At 43.2% G+C, this 25,152-nt stretch overlaps 1 protein-coding gene across 2 annotated transcripts; it reads right to left on the reverse strand.

Annotated features, from left to right (window-relative positions):
- Positions 1-605: 605 nt before the first annotated feature.
- Positions 606-25,130, reverse strand: NUP188 (nucleoporin 188). Of its 2 annotated transcripts, XM_015644764.3 has the most exons (44): positions 25,081-25,130; positions 23,231-23,285; positions 22,565-22,638; positions 22,257-22,341; positions 21,555-21,635; positions 21,106-21,150; positions 20,440-20,532; positions 20,194-20,313; positions 19,583-19,794; positions 19,037-19,151; positions 18,608-18,808; positions 17,844-17,933; positions 17,206-17,271; positions 16,541-16,660; positions 15,977-16,103; positions 15,699-15,854; positions 15,234-15,360; positions 14,559-14,646; positions 14,398-14,474; positions 14,134-14,248; positions 13,675-13,795; positions 13,416-13,482; positions 12,887-13,015; positions 12,599-12,732; positions 12,106-12,212; positions 11,083-11,289; positions 10,508-10,677; positions 10,139-10,208; positions 9,451-9,518; positions 8,660-8,855; positions 8,108-8,185; positions 7,689-7,774; positions 7,035-7,180; positions 5,743-5,924; positions 5,154-5,354; positions 4,446-4,538; positions 4,159-4,317; positions 3,818-3,955; positions 3,335-3,409; positions 2,454-2,663; positions 2,133-2,264; positions 1,933-2,003; positions 1,634-1,763; positions 606-1,451 (listed from the first exon to the last, which is right to left on the reverse strand). In XM_015644764.3, the coding sequence occupies exons 1-44, from the start codon at positions 25,104-25,106 to the stop codon at positions 1,281-1,283; spliced, it is 5,214 nt and encodes a 1,737-aa protein (XP_015500250.1). In that variant the 5' UTR covers positions 25,107-25,130; the 3' UTR covers positions 606-1,280. The 2 variants fall into 2 exon arrangements, with proteins under 2 accessions (XP_015500250.1, XP_033374382.1); XM_033518491.1 differs by lacking the exons at positions 20,440-20,532; positions 21,106-21,150; positions 21,555-21,635; ... (2 more) ...; positions 23,231-23,285; positions 25,081-25,130 and having other exon boundaries at positions 19,583-19,830; positions 20,194-20,299.
- Between the last annotated feature and the right edge of the window lie 22 nt (positions 25,131-25,152).

The following is a 25,152-nucleotide window of genomic DNA, read 5'->3' on the forward strand; positions in this document are numbered from 1 at the left end:
CTCAGGGCACATGACACTAGATCAAACAAATGTGCCAGCATATTGCCAAGCGCTTAAGCTTACAAGGTAAAAAAGCTCAAACAACAACATAATCTCATTTTCTAGCTCTAGCCTCTTAAAACCATTGAAATTAAAGATATTCTGGCTGGTAAAGCAATCAAGTGTCCATTTAGGAAAGAACTGGTAGGTTAATAGCCCACAGCTACACTAAAATTTGATTTCTTACCTTAGGTAAGTTTATCTAGACTTCAGGCTGTATTTTAAGCAATAATCACCAACTTTCTCTTACTGTCCTTGAGGTTCTGAGGTTCAGTGTGTAGTAAGGAGTTTGTTGATCTACACCACGATGTACATTCACTGCACAGTGAATCCTCTGCAGGGCACTCACCACCATGTGCAGGGGAATCATCCCTGAGGAGTATTTTATAGTGCTGCTCGTTTCAAACCTCCTACGAGTTCCCCAACACGAGAGTAAGAGAAAGGGAGTGGGTGTGGGGAACCCAGGGAATCAGCCTTTAATTACAGTCATTTCAAACAGTCTGGATTACCAGCCAGACACTGCAGAACTGGTGCTTCTGTATCCAACACAAACCCATGAACGCAGCTGCTGTCTATAAAGGTTTTAATATCAGTATAAATAGGGCACAGTTACAAAAAACTGCAAGACTGGAGCAATGGAATTTTGACATAAAAACCTTAAGTGAGGCCTTGCTCTTCAAAAACACACACAACACACAGACTGCAGGGTGAAGGGAAGGCGTGAGCACACATACACCATCGTGCCTTGAACCATTCAGTACAAAAATAGCAGTAGAAAGATGGTCTCTGAATTGCTGGCTGATCCCTTAGGTGTGTCTTAGCTGGACTCCTCGTGGGAGACGCAGATTGCACCTTGTGTTAGGAGCAGAGTTAATGCCCAGCAGAAAGCATCGCTTCTCCCCATCCAGCCACAGCTTCCCCAGCTGAGGTACAAGCTATAAAAATAAAGGTTTTGACTGTTCAATGCTTGTATCTAGCCAGGATGCTCTGGCAGATAGAGCGAGCAGACTGTGCACGTGGGCTGGTCAATGGAGAGCCAGCTGGGCTCTCCTTACATTCACTCTGCTCTGGGGTGGCAAGAGTTCCATGGGATCTCGCTGCTCAGGTGACACCACTGCCCACACCTGGCCTCCCTCCCTTCCCACTCCTCACAACAGCTCTGCCAAAGGTGATGCCTTCTGTGGTGGACGTGAATTGTTCCGCTGCAAGTCCTGACAAGGGAGGCAGGGCCAGGACAGGATCTATCTCTGCACGTGCCGGACAAAGGCCTGCACGAGCTGAAACAAGGGCTCCTGCCCCTCTGGACCCAGCTTGGAGGCAGACTTTCCTTGGGGAGAGGGAAGGACCCCGCTGGCAGGTGAAGAGGGACCGCCCCGGCGGAAGTAACGGGACAGGCTGGAGAGCAGTGTACTCTGAAATTGGAGTGTGTAACAGGTCAACTTCCTTCCACCACACACCCTCTCCCTCCCCCAGCCGGGTGCCTTGGCACAGGAATGTGCCAGTATGAGCAGCCCAAGGCTGTTCAGTCGTGCAGGGAAATGGGCAGCACAGACAAGACACACTGAACAGTGAGAGGACAGCACAAGGTGCTCACCAGCTCCGAGCTGAGCTCCTGCTTCATCCGCTGCTTGTCCCGGGGGTGCACGGCGGGGTCCCGCAGGTACCGAACAGCCTGGGAGATGAGCAGGTAGAAACAGTTTTCCATTGTAAACATGAGCAGAGACCTGTGCAAAGAAACATAAATCAGCAGGAGCCAACAAGGTCAGCACACTCTGGTTTCCAGGTCAAACAGTTATTGGAAGACTAAACACAAGTGCCTCTAAACTTCAGTTCTGATCTGAGGAGCTCAGACTGATGCTTGGCTCTAACTACATCAAGTAACTAGAAACTTACTTGAGGGTTTTGGTTCCCTCTTGCATATTCAGCCCTGCAGCCTGAGGAAAAGGTTCTTTCTTCTTATCCATCTTCAAGGGGAAAAAAAAAACAGGCATTAGAGTCAGGAGATGGAACTCATGCTCTTCAGAGTATCAGCTGAAGGAGCACTCTGGGATCACTGCAACTGCCACGCTCCCAGACACAGAAAGGGCCAGTACCTCTCCCAGCATGTTCAGAGCCACATTGACTGTGGCAAGGAGGGTCCCAAAGGAAGGTGCAACATCTGAATCAAAGGCTGGTGTGGTGAAGCTCAAGACAAAGAGCACATTGTACTCAGCAAGGTCCAGTGACTGTGGAGGAACAGAAAGAGTGAGACCCTGGAGGCCACGAGTACAGTGCTGCCATAGGAACAGGCATAGCCAGTCCCTGCTCTGTGCAGAACAGCAGACAGGTATACAGTGGGGTCACTGCATCAAGCAGGACACACAGACCAGAATATCCCTGGAAATGCTGGAAACTTCCCCCTTTGGAGAGCTCACCTGGTCCAGGAGGATCTGACAGACATCAGGGGTGAAATGGCGCAGGGCAGCGAGAGACTTGCTGAGGATTTTGAGGAGGCTGTACTGCACTGTGAGCAGAGCCTTCTGCTCTGCTGCCTCTGACTCGGGGCTGGGGTGTTTGGAGGAGGCCTGAGGATTACGCTGCACTCGGGGAGTCACACTGGATGGAAGGGAATCACCATTTTTTGTCTGTGGAGAAAGAAAAGAGAAAATCTTGAATACAGGTATGATTAGTTTGCTCCAAGACAAATGTTTTGAGAAAAAAAATATGCTGTGAACAAAGAGAATGAGGAAATAAGGCACCCAAAGTCTGTCACTTGCTGAGAATCTACAGTTGGTGTGGGCTGAGGAGACACTGCATTGCAGGGAGGCAGCTGCAGAGGCTGTTTAGATTCCACACTCCAGAAAAAGAATGAACACACCAAGCCTGAGCCCTGCTGAAGGAACACTGCAGCAGCAATGCATCATCTCCACCTCGTGCAGCTAAGGATGTCCCAAGAACAAGAACTATCTCCCTTTAACAATTTAAATCAAGGACACCAGGTCAACAGTGGCTTAATTAATGGCACTCCAGAGTCCTACAGCAAAGCAGCCTCCTTATGACAACAGACCATTCAGCACAGGCTGCTGGTTATCTAGGACTGGCTTTACACAGCCCAAAGGTTTTCAGAGTCCAGACCACTCTCTGCACATTTTTTTTTGCTGTGAAGAAATGCAAACCCTAACTGTTGATGGGTGTCAATAATCACCACAAGGATCAATTACCCATTCAATATCCAAGACCCTTGATAATGAATAATGCTCCCTTCTAACAGGGAGCATGGCCATGCAACACTGGAAGTTTGGTGTAGGATCCTCACCTGCAGGTAGTGCTGGAGCATTTTACGACTGTGCAGGAGGGAGGTACAGGCCTGGCACAGGTAACACAGATTCACCTGAAAGAAAAAAAAGTCAGGGAGAAATCTCATGAAAGCTCAAACCCCATCTATTCACTGCCACTGCTGGAAGCTAGAAAATCCACACATAGCACTGTGGTCATTAAGGACCCACAAAGTATCTTAATTTCCCAGTATTTTCTTGAAATCACCTGGCATTAAGAACTGAAAGCAAGCCACTGAATTCCCCAATTTACTTTTCCAAGCTACCACTTCTCTCTCTCCCAACAGTTATATTGCCTCACTTGAGACAAGGTGCTGACAGAATGGGCAGTCAAATAATCTCAGCTGTAATTCTCATTAAAGGAGTGGTAATAAAAAAGTGATATAGTGTCATTTTTTCTTAAGACAACCAAATCCCTGCACTCCAAGGCAATGTATTATCCAGAGCAATATCCTGATTCCTACCTGCATGTCCCTCATAAGCTGTGGCAGGTGGAAATGCCACTCCTTTGTGAAATTTGAGAGCTGAAGAATGAAGCCAACAGTGTGATCAGCCTCTTCCAGACAGGCCAAGCTCTGCACGGTCCGTACTGCATTCAGGCACTGGGAAGAAGAGAGAAGGAAATCAGGGCCAAGACAGGTAAGGGACAGATGGGATAAGATTCCATCCTCCTCTCACAGTTATTTCCACTGTAACCCTTCCCAAGGCAGGGGTGACTTTTCAGTGCTTCTGCCCTTTCTGACTCATTTCCACTGCTATTGGAACAGAGGAGGAAAGTGAAGCACAGAGGCAGTTTGTGGCACACCTGAAGGATCCTCTCTTGATGGACACCCACAAAGTCCAGTGCTTCAGTCAGGAAGTTGTATCTCAGTGTTTTGAGAAGACGTTCCATCAGGGACATGGACAGGCGATAGACCCCGGGCCAGGAGGGGGCATCCAGGGACTTGCGGGATGAAGCAGATGTCTGAACAAATAACATACAAAAATAAGCCACTTTTCCACATCATTCTGGCAGTCTCCAGCCACAGCCTGCAAGGGCATGGGATGCTCTCCAGGTGCATTCCCAGCTGGAATGAAGGAAGCAGCACCCACCTGAATGGCTCCATTTGTGCTGAGCTGGTACACGCTCAGGAGGGGCAGGCAGACACTCTGGGTGACACCAGCTCCAGCCATTGCTGCTGCTCCCTACAAGAACAGACTGCTGTTGGAATCTGTGCCTCTGCTCTCTGAGACTCAAGAGACCTGTGTTGCAGTAGATGCTTCTGTCCTTTGCACTGTCACCACCCTTCTACAGAACTGTCATCTACACACACCTCTGTGTTGTTAAAAGTTCAACATCAAGAAAAACAAAATCAAACCTGGGTAACTGTTCTGGTATGCACATAATCTCTGCAAAGGGCTTTGGAACAACCTTGTTTTCACCTGAAGCCCCACACAAGTGGAATTATAATAGTGAAATAACACTTTATTAAAACTAATGAAGAAGCAGGTTCCAACACTCAATGCTGGTTTAACAAGGGGGTATTTGCATTGCAGAATCCATTCAGTGAAAGTGCCTGCTGTAAATGACAGGTCTGCTTGGCTGCCTCAGCTCTTCCCACACATCCCACTATGGAGAACAAGGCAAACTAAGCAGGTGTACATACAGGACCTGCTGCTTGCCAGCCTCCAAAACATATCCCTTTAGCTACATCTCATCGTTCAGCTGCATCACAGACAGGACAATGAGATAAAAAATGAGACAGACTTTTCTTATGTCAAGTGTACAGCTATGCACTCTCACTTCTCTGCATCTCTCACCTGCTGAGTCCTTGCTAAGGTCAGCAGCAAGTGTAAGGAGGCTTCTGTGAAGTGAAGGTTTTGTTTAACTCTCAGGCTGATCTCCAGTGCAGCAAAGATGGTAGGAAGCACGGGGACTTTCCTAGTAATCTGCAGCCAGTAGTCTCCATCTTCATCCACTTCACAGAGCTCCTTAGCCAGATGCAGACCCAGCACACACACCTGCAGTGACAAGGAAAGGTAAGCAGGTACAGGGTCGTACCAAGAAAAATCTCAAAAGCATTTACTAACACAACCTAAAGTTCAATCATTCTCAGAATCACAAATGAAGGCTCCTGGTATCCCCCACATTGTACTCTGCACACCTCTTGGCTGTATTATCACTCATGACAATGTTTTTAGGATGTATCTGAAGTCAAGGCAGCAACAGCCAACTTCCCAGACTGATGTGAGCCAAGAAAATGTTGAGTAATTCTGAAATAGAAACTGCTGAAACTTCATTTGAAGGCAGCAGGCTACAAGGGAAAGTTGTTCCAAGCATCACTGGATGATTAGACTTTTGTCTAGAGAGAAGAGACAGGGCTGCAGGGCAGATGAAGAGGTCCTTTACCCCATCTCGCTGGTCCTTGTGCTTTACTCGGGAGGCATCATCAGTCTCCATGCTGTCCTTGTCATCTGCAGCATCTCCCAAGGTCAGGCTGTGCCGAGTCTGGTCGAAAAGCGCAATGACCTCATCCTGGAGAGTCTCACACACACTCAGCACCAGCTGTGGGTACTGGGGGATGTCATTCACTGTGACACACACAACAGACACCAGTTAACACACAGGCCCTGTGCTCAGCTTTCCAGTTTAACTGGCAGCATCACTGACACACATTTCTTGGAATTAGCATTTATTCTGTTTTCATTTCAAAACCTACAAAACAATGTGAGGAGCTGTGACTAAGATGTTTAAGTCTAGGAGGATATATTAAGGGATTATATTCATCTCGATAACAAAAACATGTAGTTTTTGTCATACAAAGTCATATAAAGTCATACAAAGTCATATAATGTCATACAAAGACATATAAACCCATGAGTCATATAAACTCATGACTACTACAGACAGATTATTCCACCACAGCAATTCCCACCCACTGCTCCAGACTGCTGGTACCAGCCTATGCAGACTGGGTCCAGTCTATGGTCTGTGAGTCCATATAAATACTACATTCTTATCAAAACCATCATAATAAACTGCCCCATCTTTTACCAGCATGACTAGAAACTCAAATTCAACAGCAAAGAAAACAACTGCAATCAAACCAACCCTCCACTTCCTATTTATTTTTCAGAATGTATAGGTTTGCAGAGCCAAAGCAGTGGGACAAGGAACACAGACAAGTAACCTGACACACTTTTAGGCACAGGTGCCTTTGTATGTGTTGCACAGAGAAATACTGCCCAGATTCCACTGAGGGTCTTCAAGTGCTACTGCAATGCCAGATGTCCCACGAGGGACAGGAGTAATGAGCAGACTGGTTTCTGTGGTTTGTAACAAATGTACCCTTTCTTGTGTTTGAGTCTTTTGTTATCTGTAACTAGAAACCCATATCAGATTCTAAGCTCTAGAGTCACTCTGAGAGAGCCTGATTTACACATCCACTCAGCTGTTTCTAAAAACACACAGGAACCAAACTGATTAGTGGTTATTGTCAGGGAAGACATGGACATAGAGTGAATGAATGATAAACCTCACCTCTTTCCAAAACCTGCTAAAGAAAGGAAGAAAAAAGGAGAGAAGTCCCTCTCCGTTCAACACCCTGCACTACTACCAGCACCATGTGTTTATCTTGCACATGCTGGGTGTAAGGCATGTTCAGCCCTGGCACCTCGACACCTGCACATGCACCACCTCACCTTTCATCTCCTTCATTTGCAGAACAGTGATAAGAGCTGAGAACACTTTGGCTTTGGTTTTCTCCATCATCTGCTGATCTGCCTGCAGTACTCCCTCCAGAATCTGCGTCAAGGAGTTTATGATTTTATCCACAGAACTCAACTCGCTGACAACAAAAAGGGAGAGCTCTTCAGATTAGACAAGATCCCTCAATAAATATACTGCCTTGAATGAGCTGTGTGGATCATAAGTTATATGACCCTCAAAAATAAAAGCAGTTCTTCAAAGTAAACTTTAAGTCACCACACCACCTGGATCTCACTAAAGCCATTCCATAGAATGAGACAATGTATTTTCCCTTCATTGTGAGAATCACAGTGAGAAAACAGGACTAACTATCACAAAAGCTCTTTTGCTACTTTCCACCAGCAAACAGGAAACCAAATAAACTGTATTGCTACCAGAGATTTCTCACAGTTTCAGCAACAACCAAGAGACATTTGACATCCCAAAAGAGAATTTAATTATAAGGCTTCAGTTTTCTCCCCAGGTCACTAAAGGATTCTCACTAGAGCAAAACATTTCAACATAAGCTCCCAAGTTTTTATTTAAACACAATCTCCCAAGTTTTTATTTCTAGCAGTGACTAATAATCATCCAAACAAAATATCTACCTTTTCCACTGCTTGAGGAGGATCAGAAGAAGGGTACACAGCATAGACCCCAGCTGCAGACAGGGCACTGACATGGGAACTTGAAGCTGAGGAGAAATACTGTAAGTTACAGCTGGAACAGTCACATGTAGAAACACTTCAGAAATGCTCAGCCCAAGCACCACCACCAAATGACCAGGTTTGCTCTTCAGCAGAACTGAGGGGACCAGAGCCAGGACCCTGACAGGGTCATTTAATGATGACAAGAATCACACATAAAAAAATAAAGATTTAAGCAGCTCAGCATCTCATCGAGAGAGACTCTGTTTCAGACCATTTTCACAGGATCTAAAAAACCCTATGGTTACAAGCATCTGCAGAAATAGTGCAAAGAAGACAAGAATTAGGAAATGAAAGAATTGACAGGAAGCAACACCTACCAAAACCTTGGTGCCATTTAGCACATCCAGAAACAATTGCTGATGAACTGCAGAATCAGTCAGATGCATGATATCAGCCTAAATCAATGAAGATAAAGATCAATCAGCACAACAAGAAGTGCATCTTCTAAGCAGCCTAAAATCAGTTTACTGTTTTGTTACTTTAAGAATCCATCAACACTATAGCTGCTGAGTTTTACAGAAATCACTTTAGCCCTACATTACCATTGACACAAAGATGGCATCCTTGCCTCATTCGACACAGGAAAAGCTTGTCAGGATTACAGAATTATTTAGGAACTCTCTAAAAATTATTTACTACCTCCCTTCCTTTGCTGAGAGGACAATATGCTCATTTTGATCAAGCAAAACACTATCCACTCTAACTTCTTGCACCATGCTCATTCCAACCTGTACTGTGCTCACACACACAACAAAACTGAAAGAAAAAAAACAGTGAATTCTGCTTAGCTGGCCCTAGGAAGCTGTTGACATTGTATTATTCAAAATGTTCATTTCAGACTCTCCTGCAAGATAAGAGGCAGCCCTTACATGGCTTGTGGAGATGATGAGCAGCATCCGCCAGGCTGAGATGAGCATTTGATACTCGGTGATGGAGGCACAGCTGGTGCCCTCGGTCTCTGCCACGTGCTGTGCCAGGGACTTCACGTACTCTGACCAGTAGGCAAAGCGCTTTTTGGTGGAGAAATTCTGCAGTGTGTCCTTCAGGGACTGATCCAGAGAGCCCCTGACCAAATCAAGAGGAAAAGTTATCTTCATTTATTCTTGGGTCAGAAAATACACTTCTTCTGAGATTCAGGGAGGAAAGCTAAGGACACAGCTTGAAAGTGAAGGTTATTCCACGTATTTGACCTGTGCAGGGAATCCCACTTTTTGCATCAAGTATGAAGGGAAAACATGATCTCTGAAGAAAATCTATCATTTTTTTTAAACAGAGATTTTAGTTTATCCTGACTTTTCAAAATATGAAACAGGGGTTCTTTTAGGAAAACAAATCGAGTGGGAGAAAACTACTAAATGTGATTCAATCACTACTGGTTTACTCAGCTTAGCTGACAATTAAATAAATACTGTATATTCTTATTTCAGGATACAAGGAAAATACTGATACATTCTCACCTAAAGGATGCAGAAGAATTGTAATATCTTTCTGCAATTAGCAATTGCAAGAATTGCAAATGAATGTTTGTAATGTGTTCATGAATTTCATAGGATTACATATGTTTTGCCCATCAAAGCCCATATGGTATACCAAGAGTTAACACACACAGTTTAGACTACTAAAAAGTACAGAGATGAAGGAGAGACTACCAAAGACTCACTTGACAACATAGTAGATCTCCAAACAGATGATTTTCATTATTAAGGCACAGGTATCCAAGACACTGAGCTATGAAGACAAAAAAAAAAAAAAAAGCAACCAAAAAAAAATCAAAATCTGAGCTCTACAGGGTAAGTGAAATTCTGATTTATCCCTACCCATCCACTTGGGATGGCTGATACTCCAGTTCTACAGGAGACTTATTTCTCCCACAATAGCAATACTTATGTCATTTTGACCATGGACTGGTGCCAATAAGGACAGAATACTGTGCTCAGAGTTCAAACTCTTGAGTGAGAGCACAGGGCTCTCACTCAATGATGTGAAAAACTCACACAGAATGGAAGAAAAATAACCTAATCAATTCCTCCATGATACCAGTCAGCCTGGGCCCACAATATGGATACACTTCAGACAGCACACCTTCTATAGTGAGTGTTACCACAGCTGCCACACAGCTATTTTTGTTTCATATGTGAATAAAGAGCAGAGAATTTCAAAAGACAGTTCATGGCTACCCAGTCTCTGAAGAGCCAGACAGCATGCACTTCATCTCCTGCCTGTGTTTAACCCACTCAGTCACAGCCCCTTTTAGGAAGCTGCAAGCAGAGGGAACAGCCACACATATCACTTAGAAACCTTTCCTGAGAAGTACATAAATCCCTTCATTTTGTTTGGATGTAACCCACCTCTGATGATTCGGAAAGCGGAGGAAGTGTCCCAAAGAGGGGATTAGTTAAATTTTCCCAAAACTTTGGCCTAAAAGACATAAAAGTATTATCAGTTATTTCCCTCATGCCATGTGCCTAGCAGCATTTTGAGTGTTCCAAATTTGTAGAAAATATGCTAAATACAAGTCTATTTAGCTTCATATAAAAGAAACAGAAATATATTTCCTTCTGACACACTGGGGCTTCTCACCTTCCACACTCAAAACCCACACACTTCATACCCTCACCACACACTAAGATGCAAATGTTCCTAAAAAGTCTGATAAACCACAGAAAGTGTTTTGGAAAAGAGGAAGGAAAATGCCTTGTGGAGAAACACCAACTCACTTTGTCCTCAGCACGAGCATGGCGCTGTCACGACGGTCCTGCCACAGCGCGTGCAGGAAGGCGATGGCGGCGCGGTGCAGGAGGGGAGGGCACCAGTACCTCTCCTGCTGTTTGGAGTCAATCAGCTCTAACACCACTTGGAGGCAACTCCACTCTCCCAAGCTGAATTCCTAAAGCAGGAGACAAGAGGTTACAAGTGGTTATAATGCTGGACAACTACACTGCCCATTGTAGCCACGTCTTTAGCTTTCTCACTGCCAGAGTGTCATGAATGAGTCTTTTAAGGTTGCTTAAAGAACACAGAGCAAAGAGAGCAGGTCACAGGCACTCTTGGTCTTAGTAGATGCTCTGTTGCTAAGTCAGTATCTGCCTTGAAATATTGGGAAAAGTTTCTCTTTGGTTACAAGGAAAAGTGAAACTGGGAGAGCACTACATCCATTAAAAACAAGCACACACTGCATTGATCTTTACATTTAGCACACCACGTTACAAGAACTATCAGATTTTAGCATCCAGTGCTGTAATATGCAAAAAAAAAAGCCAGCAAGTCCTTGGGCAAGTATCTGCTATTGTACCTTTGACCCATCACTGCCATCCTTTACTTCCAAGTTCAGGAAGAGCTCAATAAGCCCAGGTTGTGTCTCCACTGCAACTGTGAGGAACTCCAGGATCATGACCTTGATGCGCATGTCCTCGATCTTGCTCTGCAGGTGGGTGAGGAAGGCGTCGCGGATGGCAGCAGCGTCACTGCCCAGGCAGGCGTACACAGACATGGGAGCAACCTGCCCATGGAAACAAACATCACAGGGAAAAAGGAACATGCTGTAGAGAATGCTTAGTTCTACATAAAAGGTGATTTTGAACTCAAAAATATTTAATACTGAATCCATGAAACTATCAAAGTAAGTTGTCATTAAGCAGGAAGAAATGTGACAAGTGATCCAAATTTTCCTCTTGAGCAATTCTATTCTATCCTCACCTATTTCTCAAAAATTACAAAAGAAATAGAAAAGACAAAGGAAAAAGCAGTTTTAGAATTACACTTCTTGAAATAAATAAGATCATATCTGGATTTATTTGCTTTAAGAAAGCTACCAATATTCAGATGTTTAGCAGACAAAAAGATTAAGTGTAAAAGGTTTCATAAGTCTAAAGCCTACTTTTACTAAGTCCAGAAGTCTAAAAGTTGAAAGATCCCAATAAAAACTTAAATGGGATACTCTTCTCAGTAAGATGGTAAAATTCCAGGTAGGAAGGTCTAGGAATTGTATTTAAGAGTGTGACTTGAGAAAATTTCTCAAAAATTGGGAAGAGGACAACTGGAGGTGCAAATACTTGGCAGAAAAAAACCCCACTCACGGGATGCCTCTCAGTGAGTGCTCAGTGACTTCTGAAACAGCAGATCACATTAAAAAACTAAAGGGTCTTTTAGATGATTTTTCATGTGCCCTAATTTACAGCTGTCAGTCCACTCTGCTTCAACTGATGTGCACTAAGCTCTCTGATACAAAAAAAGCCTGAGGAAATTCTTTGAAAAAATTTTAGTGGTAAAATCACAAGGGGAGAAGCAAAGGAGCACTGGTTGTGTCTTATCTTACTGTAGCCAGTCGTTTGAGCAGCTGGATGGCCAGGCGTGGAAGTGCAGGGTCATGCTTGTGGTAGATGTATTTGGCCAAGACAGCAATAAGGTTGTTTCCATGAGCACCTGGAGAGAACACAAATAAAATCAAAGAGAAGAAACAACAAGATGTAACTATTTACCAAATACTGATTTCCACAGCAGAAGATGAGAACTAAATTGGTCTACCAAAAGAACATGGTATGGGTCCAGCCAGAGGCATTAACAGCAGTTGATTTAGTATATTCTGTAATTACACTAATCTCATTACAAAGCAGGAAACAATAAGCCATGTTTGATTAATCCTTTAAAAGCTGTCCCAGAGGGGAAAAATGCCTTAGAGGAGGGAGAAGAGGCCTTCCCCCATCAGTAGCAACCACTTTTTGTAACCTGGAAACCTTAGCTAGTGTTTGTGCTGAGAGTCACAGTGCCATTTGCAGATCACCCAGGCTGCCCCAAGCAGCAGTACCCACCATGCTGAGTGAGTGCCTGCTCCAGGGGAGACACCACGCTGGACGGGGGCTTCAGCCGGATGACGTTGTTGGTAACGGAGAAGGCCAGCTTAACTGTCTGGATCAGCAGCTGGCCTTGGCCTTGGGACTCATCACTGCACCCAAAGAGAAACCAAAGTAAGGAACTGTGTTCACAACCAACATTTATTGTTTGCACAACATTCAAAGAGGAAACTCCATTGGAGTTACAAGACACTTTCACTCAGAGCCAGCACACAGAAGCTGCCCAAACAGCCACACCCCACTCACCTGCTGGACTGAGAGGCCATTACCATGTCAATGGTGTCCACCCCAATTCCCATGATGTTAATGACAGCTTGCCCTGCCTCCGTGTTGGCCAGGCTGAAAATGCACAAGGACTGCAGGCTGGGGGCATTGCTGTGACACAAACACAGGACAGGGTCACCAGGAGCACTTGTGGCATTTTACCACAAAATAACCTCCTCATTTCTACACCCCACTGACCCTTCCTTTACTCTCCCTTCTACTTTGACCAGACCATACCAAATAAGAAAGTGGATGGCAGTCTGCTCCAGGAAATCCATGCACTCTTTTTTTTTTTTTATACCAGAAGTTCTAGAAACCAATGTCATTTGCTCTGTCCCTAATTTTTTGCTACCCTTCCTGTACTCAGTAATGCAGCAAAGATCTCTACAGCACTACACAGCTATGCCAGCTCCCTCTTAGTAATTTGAATTCAAAAACTGAAACAAAATGACAGTGATACCTGCACTGTAAACCAGGCTAGTGCAGGTGTGAGACCTCTCACCTGTCTTACCTGCTGCGAGGATCCATTTCAGGGCATAAGTTCAGTATAGCATGGATCAACTGCAGAATTAGGCACCCTAAAACAAAGATTAAATGGACTATTAAATTCTTGAAAACTTTTGCCTCATTCCTAATATTTTCAAAGAAATCACAGCATCTAACAATATCAGGAGATGCACAATGCAAATCCCAAATGGCTTCTAGTAAAAAGAAGGCAGGTGATCCCTTTTATTCCCTTCCCCTCCTACTACCCCTTTTAAGATCCTTACCGATTTTCTCTCTCACTCCATGAGAGTTGTATCTCCATTTGTGGTAGTTTGGTAACATTTCCTTCAGAACAAACACAATGCAGGGCACCAGGCCTTGGCTCTGTGTGTTACCAAGTTGTCCCTAGGAGAAACAGAAACGTTATTTAACCAGGAGGGAGACAAGAAAACTTTTGGTGAAAGATATTCTTTATTGTCTTTGAAGTGTGAGAAAACCATGGAACGTAAGGACATAGATTTACAAGCAATTAGTAGTCCTTTGACACAAGTAAAAATGTTTTTTTTGTAAGAATCAGATCACAGAAAGCATAAACAGCAGTGCAGAAGGGAGAGTCAAGCAAAGATTACTGAGAGAGCCCTGCTGCACACAGAATGGTCTCAGACATGGCTGAGATCACTTTCACTTCTCAATCATAACAGCTCTGAGCTGGTGTCACATCAGAGCACTCCAGAAGTACTCACCCGGACAAGAGTTGTTACCAGGTTCAGGAAGGAGATGGTAACACTGTACTCGCCTTGGGGCTGTTCCATGCTCATCAGTAAGTTTCCATAGCCCCCAGCATTCATTCCCTCTGCACTGTGAAATGAGCAAGAGAGTTCATCACATGAACAGGATTCTGACATGAGTGAGAAATGTCAGGTGCAGAGATTGCACACTCACTAAAAGTTCTTACTACATGTTATGAATTGGTTAGGTAAAAAAAATGGGGTGGGGAACATGAATACCTAATCATATGATTCATACTGGACAGCGGATTGGCAACAAAAGGCAAGAACCCCGTGTGGTGAAGGTCAGTCCAAACCTGCAAGAGAAGAGGCAGAGACACTCCTTCTCATTTACATATAAATGTCCTAGTTCTCATCAGCAGGTCCTTTCCTTTCCTCACCTTGGCTGGCATCCGAGCAGCCAGGACTGTCAAGCAATTGACACAAGAAGCAATAACATCCACAGGGGGAGAGATTACAGTTGTTAGCCTACAAAACAGAAACAGCACGAATGAAAAAAAGCACTGCCACCTGTGGTCTAGTCTATTTTTTTAAACAAAAAGCTTCTTTCCGTCTCACTGAAGTATATATATATAAAATTTAACCAGATAAATACAGACACCAGAGTCTGCACTTTCAGTCTAGACTTGCCACCTCCCCCTCACACCTGAGTCAGATCAATTTACTGCCAGAGCAAGGCTGGCAAGACAGCAGGTTGTCACAGCAAACAATAATTATACAGCTGAACATCCATTCCCAGAAGTTAACTCTGGGAGGAGTTAATAAGTATAACTGTTTTAAAACCCGTGAGTTACTACTCTAATGCTATGTTTTATCCCCCTTTCATGTAAATATAGTTACTAATCATAACTGCCTTTAAAGGGATAAAATTGCACTCCTTTCAGGAAAGAAGTGTAAGAGGGGCCATTCTGCTGCATCAAAACTTTAACCTATGTGTAACCAGAACAGTTTTGAGAGCTGAAGACCAGTCTTGAGGAGTCCAAGCAGTGACAATATCTTGTAAAGCTCTTGGCAAAATAACTAATCAGCTCACTCTGCTTATCCTTCCTGCTCACCTCTGCAGGAGCATGTAGATTCGTGATGTGATTGGGAGAAGACAATCTGCTATTGATACATCAGTGCTGATCACTTTATGAACCAGATCAATTATGGGCTTGACCCGCTGGCAATGCTGAATTACATCTGGGTAAAGAAAACCAAACATTAGAATGCAAAATCACACTTAAGCAGTAATCAAGCCTGGAACAATGCACATCTCTCTTAACACATATCTATGTGAATCAAAACCATCCATCTCCCATATCAAGAAACCTTTTTCCCCCATCTAAAATGTATCTCATTTCACTACATGCTCTTGGCCTTTTGCAGTGGATTTTACAGAATAAGCATCATCATCCTTAGGTTTCTGAAGAAGTATTCCATGCTCTTGCAAATGTATTCAGAGCTGTTCAGTCCTACTACTAACCTCAAACTGACATCAATAATTATTTATTCTCTTTTACACTCCCAGCCTGCCTCACCTGCTGTTGACACAACATGGAGGAGCATCTCAATCTCACAGGTGAACAGAGTCCAGCTGCTGTAGGAATACTCCCACCGTACCAAATAAGCTCGATCATCCAGCATCACTTGGCCCACTGTTCCCTGAGGGATCCGTAGATTTGTCTGACCTAGTCCTAAAGATTGAAGAAGCAGGTGGAACAAAGTCACAAATTTACCCATGTTAGAAGCCAGGTAAAGAAAGAGCTAAATTCTCCAAAGCTTTTCAGTAAGAAAAGTCTAAGTGCAGTTTCCCTACCAAGAGGATAGAGGAGCTTTGGAGCCTGTCTTCTCCACAGTGTGCCATCCTCATGGGAGATCACATCTGGAGGTTTGTGCTTGTACAGCTCAATATAGAAGGACATTTTATCCAGGAAACTGTATACCTGCATCAGAGAGAGCTTCAACAACACAGCCAAAGAGCCAGAGCTTCTTAAAAATTTACCAACCAGGTCACTGCCAGGAACTGGCAAGTTTACTTGAGGTGTACAATATATTTCTAATACATCAACCCTACCAAAGCATTATTACACAGCCCTCATGTTCAGACAAGTCTCATCTAATGAATCAGGTAAGTGCCAGCTAAAAATCAGCATCTTAATATTCAACCATTAAAGTTGAAAAGCTTTCTAAAAGCCAGAAAACAGCATCCTGCAACAGCACACAACTCTGAAGAAGCCCTGTCCACTGTTCTTAGACAAAAGCTTATGTCTGTTACCTAAGACTACAGTTGAGATAAGCAGACATAATGGAAATAAAGAATCACAGAGCATATCATCCCTGACTTGAAATCATCTCCCAAACACCAAGAGATATCCTGTACCTTTTTTGCAGTAGATTTATCAGACACAAGGGCTTGGAGCAGCTGAAGGAGAGGAGTGAGAAGATGGGGGAACATGCCACAAACACTGTCCAGGATAATACCCAGACCTGCAGTAGGTTCCTGGTGGTGGAAACAGAAAACAAATGTTCTGTCACTAAAAAAAAAGCTAAAAGGGTCTCAGTATAGCACAAGGTTACAGTTCCTTTTTAAGCTGTACATTTAACATTAATCATGCACACAAGTATCACTCCAGTGGCTGGAGATCACACTTGCACAGACTAAAGCATGAGGCAGTCTGCAAGTATAAGGCAAGAAGTAAGACTGTAAGGCATTACATATCATCCTAATTCTGTGACAGCAAAAAATGAGCACAATGCTTTTGCCAGCAGTTAGTTCAATCCTTGCAGCCCCAGCCCTGCTATCAACTATCACCTATATTAAAACTCGTTCCAGTATCCTTTTCAAGTGTAAAGCCAAGGCTGTACCTAAAAAGCAGGAAAGGGCAAAAGTAAATCAAAGATAGATGCAAATAAACATTTGCTCCTCAGGCCCTCCTAGAAACCAACTCACTAAATAAAATCAGCCTGTTCCTTTCCTAAAAGGGAATCTTTTATCAGGTCTTAGTTATAAACAAGGTAGGTTAAACAAGTTGCAAACACACTCACCGTCTTCCAGAAGAGCTGAGGAATGCTGGAAGCTGCCAGAACTTCACATGCAGCATCAATTATATCCTACAAAGGAAGACAGGATGGAAAAAAATCAAAGCTATTTTACACAGCAAGATTTTGTCCCAGTCAGTTTCTGCCACATCTTTGGAATTTAAGTTTCCATGTTTACCCACCAAGGTGTAACTACTTCCTGGAGCCAAAACACACCACCCACCACCAGAGCACAACCTAAAGCCATGCTCCTCATCATGAATGAACTGGCCACAACAAACACATCCACGATATCTGAAGAGGGCTGTAGAATGTCCAGTCCAACTCAGAAATGGAGTTTGTATTATTTCCATTGTTTTGGGAATAACAGATCAACAATTAGTTTCATATCCATAGGACTTCAAATGCATGATGTGCTCTTTCATTACTAATTTGCCAGTCTGTAGAGGTGTTTACTAGATTTGCATGGTGTAAATGCAGTAGGAAAACCAGCAAATCACTCATTTGGGTCTCCCTAAGCCACATAAAGCTTGCAGTCTGAATTGCATTCAGTTGTATTAAATACAATTTAATAGGCAATTAGCATCAGTTACTACAGGTTATTTTAAGTTATGTAACAAATGCAAAGGGTCTTGGATGCTTACCTGCTGATTGCCCAATGTATGTAATTCCAGGGATGTCAGGACAAAGGAAAGAAGTCCATAAATACACATACAAGCTGTGCTGGCAGTACACTGCAAAGAAAGAGTACACAAGGCTGTTATGGGAAAGACTGAATTGCAAACACAGTGAACTCTACTCAGTCTCCTTTACACACCAAGTAACTGCCTTTTTTATATATTCTTGCTGCAAAGGGGTAGCAAAACACAGAGCAGTCATTAGTTAAGCTCCACATTAACATGAAATATTTAATAGAAAGGAGAAGTCTTGCCACTTCCAGTATCACTAGAAATGCCTTGCAGGCATCAAAATTGAAAAAAGAAGCACTCAACTTTTCTATGAATCAAAATGATTTGCTTTCACTGGCTTCTGTCTACAGAGCAGTTTACCCTAATACACCACACTGACTAATGAAACTCTATACAGAGAATAGGACAGAGTTAAATCAAGATCCACAATGGCAAATACACTTATAGAGGCAAATCAAAAAATTTTATTCACTGGACTCTATTTAGCTCAAGAGAGATGTAGTTCCTTGCTTTACAAAGCTTTTCTTAATTCTCTGAACACAATCTGTTAAGTTCCAACTTGATTTCTGATCCTCACTGAAAGAAGGTTAAGATGCCAGAACATGCTTTACTGCATGTTTGAAAAGAACACTGGTTCAGTCATCTGCTTCCCACCACAGCTGTTATGTCAGGAGCAGTTAGACCTTCAAAAGCTTATATGTACAACTGAAGGAACTCACATTCTTGCCCCCACTGCTGAGGGATCGCAGCAGCTTTGTCAGATACTGGAAGACATTTAGCTGGATAGCAGTGCTGCCCATCCTCCTGATGATGTTTGTGGACTCCTCTGGGTTTATGGTGTGCCGGAGCAGAGCCCAGGCCAAAAGCACCGGAGCATGATGTGAGACATCCCCTAACTGCAGCAGCTGATTGTCCATCTCCTGCACAGAGACAAATCAAAAGAAAAATAACTGAGATCTGAAAGTAATTCATACCAAAGAAGCACATAGCTGATTGTGTCCTTCTTATGGTATGTGGATGCCAGTTTCTACACTTGGCCAACAAACCCAAGGACCAGAAGTTCACTGACACAACAGTGCCTGGGTAGTCACAGTATGCTCTGTATTGTTAGGCTTGAGGAGGGGTTGGTTATTCTGTCAGTGTTTTACCTGGTGGATGTGCTGACTGTTGGCCAACTTGTGCTCCTCTGTCCTGTCATCCAAAGCACGCTCATGGAGGGAGTCAATTTCCATGCCTTCCACCAGAATAAGAGCACTAAAGTACCTACAAGCAATGGAAGAGTAAAAACAAGTAGGTGATAAACTTGATTTGATAATTCAGGTGATGTTTTTTAAAACTGTAAATGGTAAAAAAGCATCTAGTTTACTTTGCTCAGCTTGCTTTGATGCAATAAAAAATTACAAGAAATTAACAGCATGTAATCCAAATTTTGTCTTGAAATGCTGGTATGGGACAAATTGTAACATTCAGAACTACTTTCTCTACTTGAACAGACAACAAAGGCTCACTGAAATTTGAAGATAGCTTTTCCACCTCTGTAACTCTCTGCCACCAGGAGGTATGGCAGGATTCTCATTCCCCCTTCAAGTCATGGCCCACACAGAACAACAAAGACATAATTATAAATGCATTTTTTCCTGAGAAAAACAATTGTTTTGCTCTGTACCCACTTCACAAATGCACACAACACTTACCCAATACGATCCACAAGGTGATCCATGCTCTCATCTACTAAATGTCTGTTGGTTTGTCTCGTGCCAAATCCCTGCTCTTTAAACATCTTTGCAAATGCCAGGAGCTCCTCAGGTGCCATTTCAAAGTATGCATAGTAGAGGAAGATGACTTCCAGGAGCATGGACTGCTCCCGAAGGCACTGCACGAACCAGCGGGAAACCTGACGTTCTGTCTGCACAAAGGGAAGTTCCACCATCACATGTCAAATCTTCCAGGGCAGCCAAAGCAGACAGAAACTGATAAGCATGGAAGCATTTCAACAGCTTTTGCAGCCAACAATTGTGTCAATGGAAAGGAAAGTGACTCTAAGTCCAGTGAGATCATGAACAACTACACATAAAAGGCTCTGTTGGCCCAGTGTTTTCCATGGATTTATTATAAGGAACAATAAGTTTTGTGAAACTTTGTCTCTGAGTAAAAGTGTGTTCTGTGAGAGAGAAAACAAATTTTATGTTTCTTGGACCAGGAGAAATGTCCTGTTTAACTGCATCTGTACAGATATATTTTCCAATACACTACATATAAGGAACAACTTTAGAAGGTTGATAAATAATAGTAAGAAACAAAATACCATGAGATTTCCATGTGTTTCCCATGTAGGAGCTTCTGCTTTGTACAGCGCTTCAAACTGTTTGCGGTAATTCGGAACGAGCTCCTTGTCCAACTTTTCAACACACTGGAAGTACTGTGCCTTGAAGAAACAAACAAGTACATGAACATCCCACACGCACACCTGTGGGATTTTTACACAAGCAGGGAATCACCCCACAGGCTTCCATATTTAGCCTGTTTCAACGACATTGTGTCCTGTACTCACTGTGTAAGGGTGTCTCTCATCCTGGAAATAGGTGAGCAGGTGGAGGACGCAGCGCAGGATGCAGATCCTCTCCTCATAGTAGTAGTCAGCGAGCTGTGAATGTAAAGTGCCATCAATACCAGCCTGGCACAGTGTCCAACTCCCAGCCACCTCCCTCTCCCAACCACTGCCAAGACCTTCACCATAGGAATACAGAGTTACTACAGTTGGAATTTCAATTGACCAGTTCTGAATTTGGGGGAGAAAAAAATCACTTAATTAATATTACAGAACTCAGTCTAGCATTGCCATAATGGTGTGTAATTACACTGTTAGGTGAGAAAACATGGAAAAAAAAAAAAAAAAAAGGCAAAAATACCCTCTGCCAGAAATGATCATCAATCTTGTCATGTCAGACAGTGACACATAAAGCTACAAGCTTTGGAAAATAAGGCAGTGTACATCTACCCAACTAAATTCCCTAAAATCAAACCTAAATTTCATTTCTATAGCAGTTACTAACACTATTCAAATCTACATGCATACCCCTCAATTTCAGAAGCACCTTTTAAAAGCCATCCTTTATATGAAATAATACTTCAATTATTTCAAGATTTTCCATAGAAATAAAGCAGGCCTGATGCCAACAGATCTTTTCCACAGAAAATACAAATGGGAATGACTAACCTTCAACATCAGAGCCTGACTCTGCCTTTCATCCTGAAGAACTGTCTGTAAACAAAATACAACAAATAGCTGGAGAAATACCTACTGACAAAATATATATGTTTGCAAAATGAATTAAACAAATAAAAGACAATTTTTCTTTCCAGTTCTTTTGGAAAGACAGATGTCAAAAGCACAAAGCTACAACACTCATTTTTAACTACATTTTTCAGCTCCACTCTCATTCACAAATCTGTAGCTTTCCTGTACTCCTGTGACAGAGAGAGAACCTGAGCTCCTGCAGAGATCCAAGAAGGAAGGGATAAGCCTGGATGAAGCTCCAGAGTAAAAAAAGCTACAAAGCCATTTCCCAATCAGAACTAGGACTCACATGTGAGCATTTGCATCAAAAAACAACTGTTATTAAGGAAAGATGTGGAGTAAACAGAACATAAATGGGAGCAATGGACCTTCAGGGAGTCTCTTGTTCCTCTGTAATCCTCTTGAAGATAAGACTGTAACAACTGCACACTCTGCTCTTCATCCAGACCCTGAACAAAAGAAAGAGAAATTATCTGAAATTAATAAAAGACAACTGAATTCATTAAAGATAAAAATTCTTTCCAAATACTCAGGCAGCTCTTATCTTCAAAACAAATAACATGCCAAAAGAATATTTGTGCACCAGGCAGATGGTTTCATCAGCACTTCTTTTAAAGCCAAATACACAAGCTTTAATGTCACTGAGCTGCAGTTTAACTTCGGCTAAAGGAGCATCAGTCATTTCAATAAAGGTACCACCAGTCACTGAACTCTAAAGTTCTAGTTAAAAGGAACAGAACCTTGCAGGTAAACTGAGAGGATTGTCAAACAAGGTAACTCATTTAAGGGACATCAGTTCTTCAGCTGAGCAGTTGACCTGGAATAACCCAACTCAGACCAAGAGCCAGTGGCTGCTGTTTAAAAGGACCAGGAAAACCACAGCATCTCAAAGTTATTCATCACTTTGGAAGTTTGACCTAGAGCCTCAACATGTACTTCAACATCCTTCAGATTACTTTGAACTGAAAGGACTTTTAAGTTTCTCTCTACTAAACATCACAGAACTTACTTCAGTATCAGAATCCAATAACAACTGGGAAAAAAAATAATCCAAGAGCAGCTTCACTCACCAAGAACTTGCTGACCCTGAGACCCAACTCTTTTAGTGGAGCAGCTACATCTTTATCAGCTTTAATTTTTTCTGCTGAAGTCGTACTAAAATGAAAAGAAATTTTAGTCATAAAAAACGCAGTGATCTCAAGGAAAGAATTAAATAGGCATAATTTCAAAATTCCCCATTTTATCAGTTTAAACTGAACATTTGCTTTTTCTTCAGTGACCTTTCAATATTTCATACAACAATATTCTGTAACCTTTCTTTAGTAACTAGGAAACTCCACATTAGAGATTCATCTCTAAAATCAGGCAGTGACTGTACCTTGGTGGTTTGTAGTATGACAGTCCCTCTAACAGCCTCTGCCAGTGCTTGTTCAATTCTGCAGCAATCTGGGCCTAAAACAGAACCAAAACACCACTGAACAGACTCCTCAAAGTGCACTACCAAATATTAGATCTGTTAAACTTCAGCAAAGCAAAGAAATTCCACCACCACAAAGAGGCAGGAACAACACAGGCAGGTGTCTGTGGTTCAGAGTGATTCCAGATGTAGAAATGAACAGGGCAATGAGCTGCACTGCCTGTTCCTAGGGAAGGTGGGGAAAAGGGAGGAAATGGACTGGGTTTAGACACATTTGGATTCCCAGCCTCTGGGCAAATTCCTGAATGCACAGGCTCCAGCCCTCAAATTAAGACAGCAGTTGTACCACACATGAACACCCCAGGGCAATCCAAGCAGCAGCACTTGTGCCCACTCCAGAGAAGGAATCACCTTTTCCACACACCCTGCCAGGTACTTCATGCAGCTGTAAACAAGCAGTAGAAAAATAAACAAGCAGCACAGATATGGGAACAAAAACACACTGATAAAGAAGGAAAAGCAGCAAAAAATATTTTCATTAATATTCAAACAGATGTATAAATTATATATTAGGCCATGGAGCCCAATAAGTGATGGCCAAACCTGCTCACCAGGGCATGAACTTACTGGTTCTCTTAAAGCTGATCTACCCAGCAGAATTGTCCATAATTCTCTGCTGCTCCTGCAAGGAAAAGGTGGAGAGTATTTTAATGATGAACATCATTTCAGGCTTCCATTTTGCTTACACTTTTCAAACCTGCCATTAACTTGAAGCAAATGACATTGCAATGCAAGAAAAATTATTAAAGGAACATTAGCTTTAGCTAATGAGTTTCAGTTGTCCTAGAAAAACGAAGGAAAAACACAGAGAGGGTAACAACTGACAAAGCAAGACCTGTGAATTCGTATCAAAGCTTCACATTGATATCAAGTTACCAGCTCAGTTTCATTTTGCTATTTAAACATTTAAGGCTCCTAAGAAGAAACTTAATGTAAGTATAGAGCAGCATTTTTTGTTTACATTCACTGTTCTTCAAACAAATTCTTCCATCAGTTTCATCCTCCACTCTAAGCAGCACATAAAACACTGTGAAGTGGAAACCTGCACCATCTTTATACAGACACCAGAACATTTACAATCAGCTTCTCATTTATTTGTGAGAACTCTGTAGAAAAGCCAACCTGCACTATAAGGAATTACAGATCACACCCTGACCCTGGCACATGCATTCAAAAAAGTCTCCCTACAACAGCCCAGAGAAAAGTTATTTGCCAAAAAGAGCAGTTCATTTAGACAAATGATTTGTTAGCAACATATTACAAATGAATATTTAAACACCCCAACTCCCCACGCAGAGACTGTCTACACATGAACACTCATTGCCTTATTTTTAGAAGAACATTATTAAAATAACTCAGTGTGGCAGTGAAAGTCATCTGCAACTTCTGACATGTGGTGACACTTAATGAATGACAACACCTGTTATTTCCAGCACACCCATCAACATAATTTCTCCCTGCTCATCCCTCGACAGTTGGGTGCATTTCTCTTACATGAACCTCTCCAGCCCACACACAGCACCCAAAGGCCTAGAATTTTACCAAGAATTGAACAGCAATGGAAAAGAAGCAATTCAATGAATCCCAGGTTCAGTGATCATGTCAGATCGGTGCCTTCATTTGTCTTGCACAGTTTCTTTCACAAATTGTCAAATCTGAGCCCCAGACTAACAAAGCCAACCTACCTACTTTTCACTCCCTCACAACCTCTTCTCTGAATAAAACAGACCGTGGTTTGTTATCCCCTCATTAGTAAGGTTCCAAGATAGCTAAGGAAGGAAAGCTTTCTGTATACAACCACAAGTAACAGAGGTGTCATTCATTTAGTAAAAATTAGACACTAGGGACACTCCAGAACATAAAAGTTATAATAAATTACAAAAAATGTGATCTGGAGAAACGAAGCCACCGAACTAAGGTGATCACTGAACATGGGATTCACTGAATCGTTTCCGTTACACATTTCCACGTGTGTATTTTGACTTGTACGTCTGCAGGAGCCGCGCGGGAGGTGCAGCCGGCCCGGCCGCGCCCCTCGCCCTCAGGGAAGAGCTGAGCGTCTGTCGGGCAGCCCCACGAAGGGAGCGCACACCGAGCTCCCGGCCCCGCTCCCAGGGAGCTCTGCCCAGCCTCCCATCTCGTACGACAGAATTAAATAACCACAAAATCCCCCAGAGTCGCTCCTCACTCCGGTCTTTGGGGCCGGGGGGCGGGGCCTCACCGCGCGCGCGAGGCGTGGGCGGGGCCAGCCCGGCGCGCGCCCCGCCGCAGTTAAAACCTCCCGGACCCGCGCGTTGCGCCCGCTCCCCGCCGGCCTCTATCGGCTCCCGGTCCAGCGGAGCGGGGTCCGCCCGCAGCGAGAGCCGGGGCCTCCCCCATGCCGTCCCCGCGTTCCCTCCACCCAAAGGGCCCCGCACCTCGCGCTCAGCCCGCCCGCCGCCATCTTTGCTCCGCTCTCACGTGACCCTAGGCCCGCCTCCCTCCCCACG

This window comes from Parus major, chromosome 17, assembly GCF_001522545.3.
Source record: "Parus major isolate Abel chromosome 17, Parus_major1.1, whole genome shotgun sequence".
Taxonomy (NCBI): domain Eukaryota; kingdom Metazoa; phylum Chordata; class Aves; order Passeriformes; family Paridae; genus Parus; species Parus major.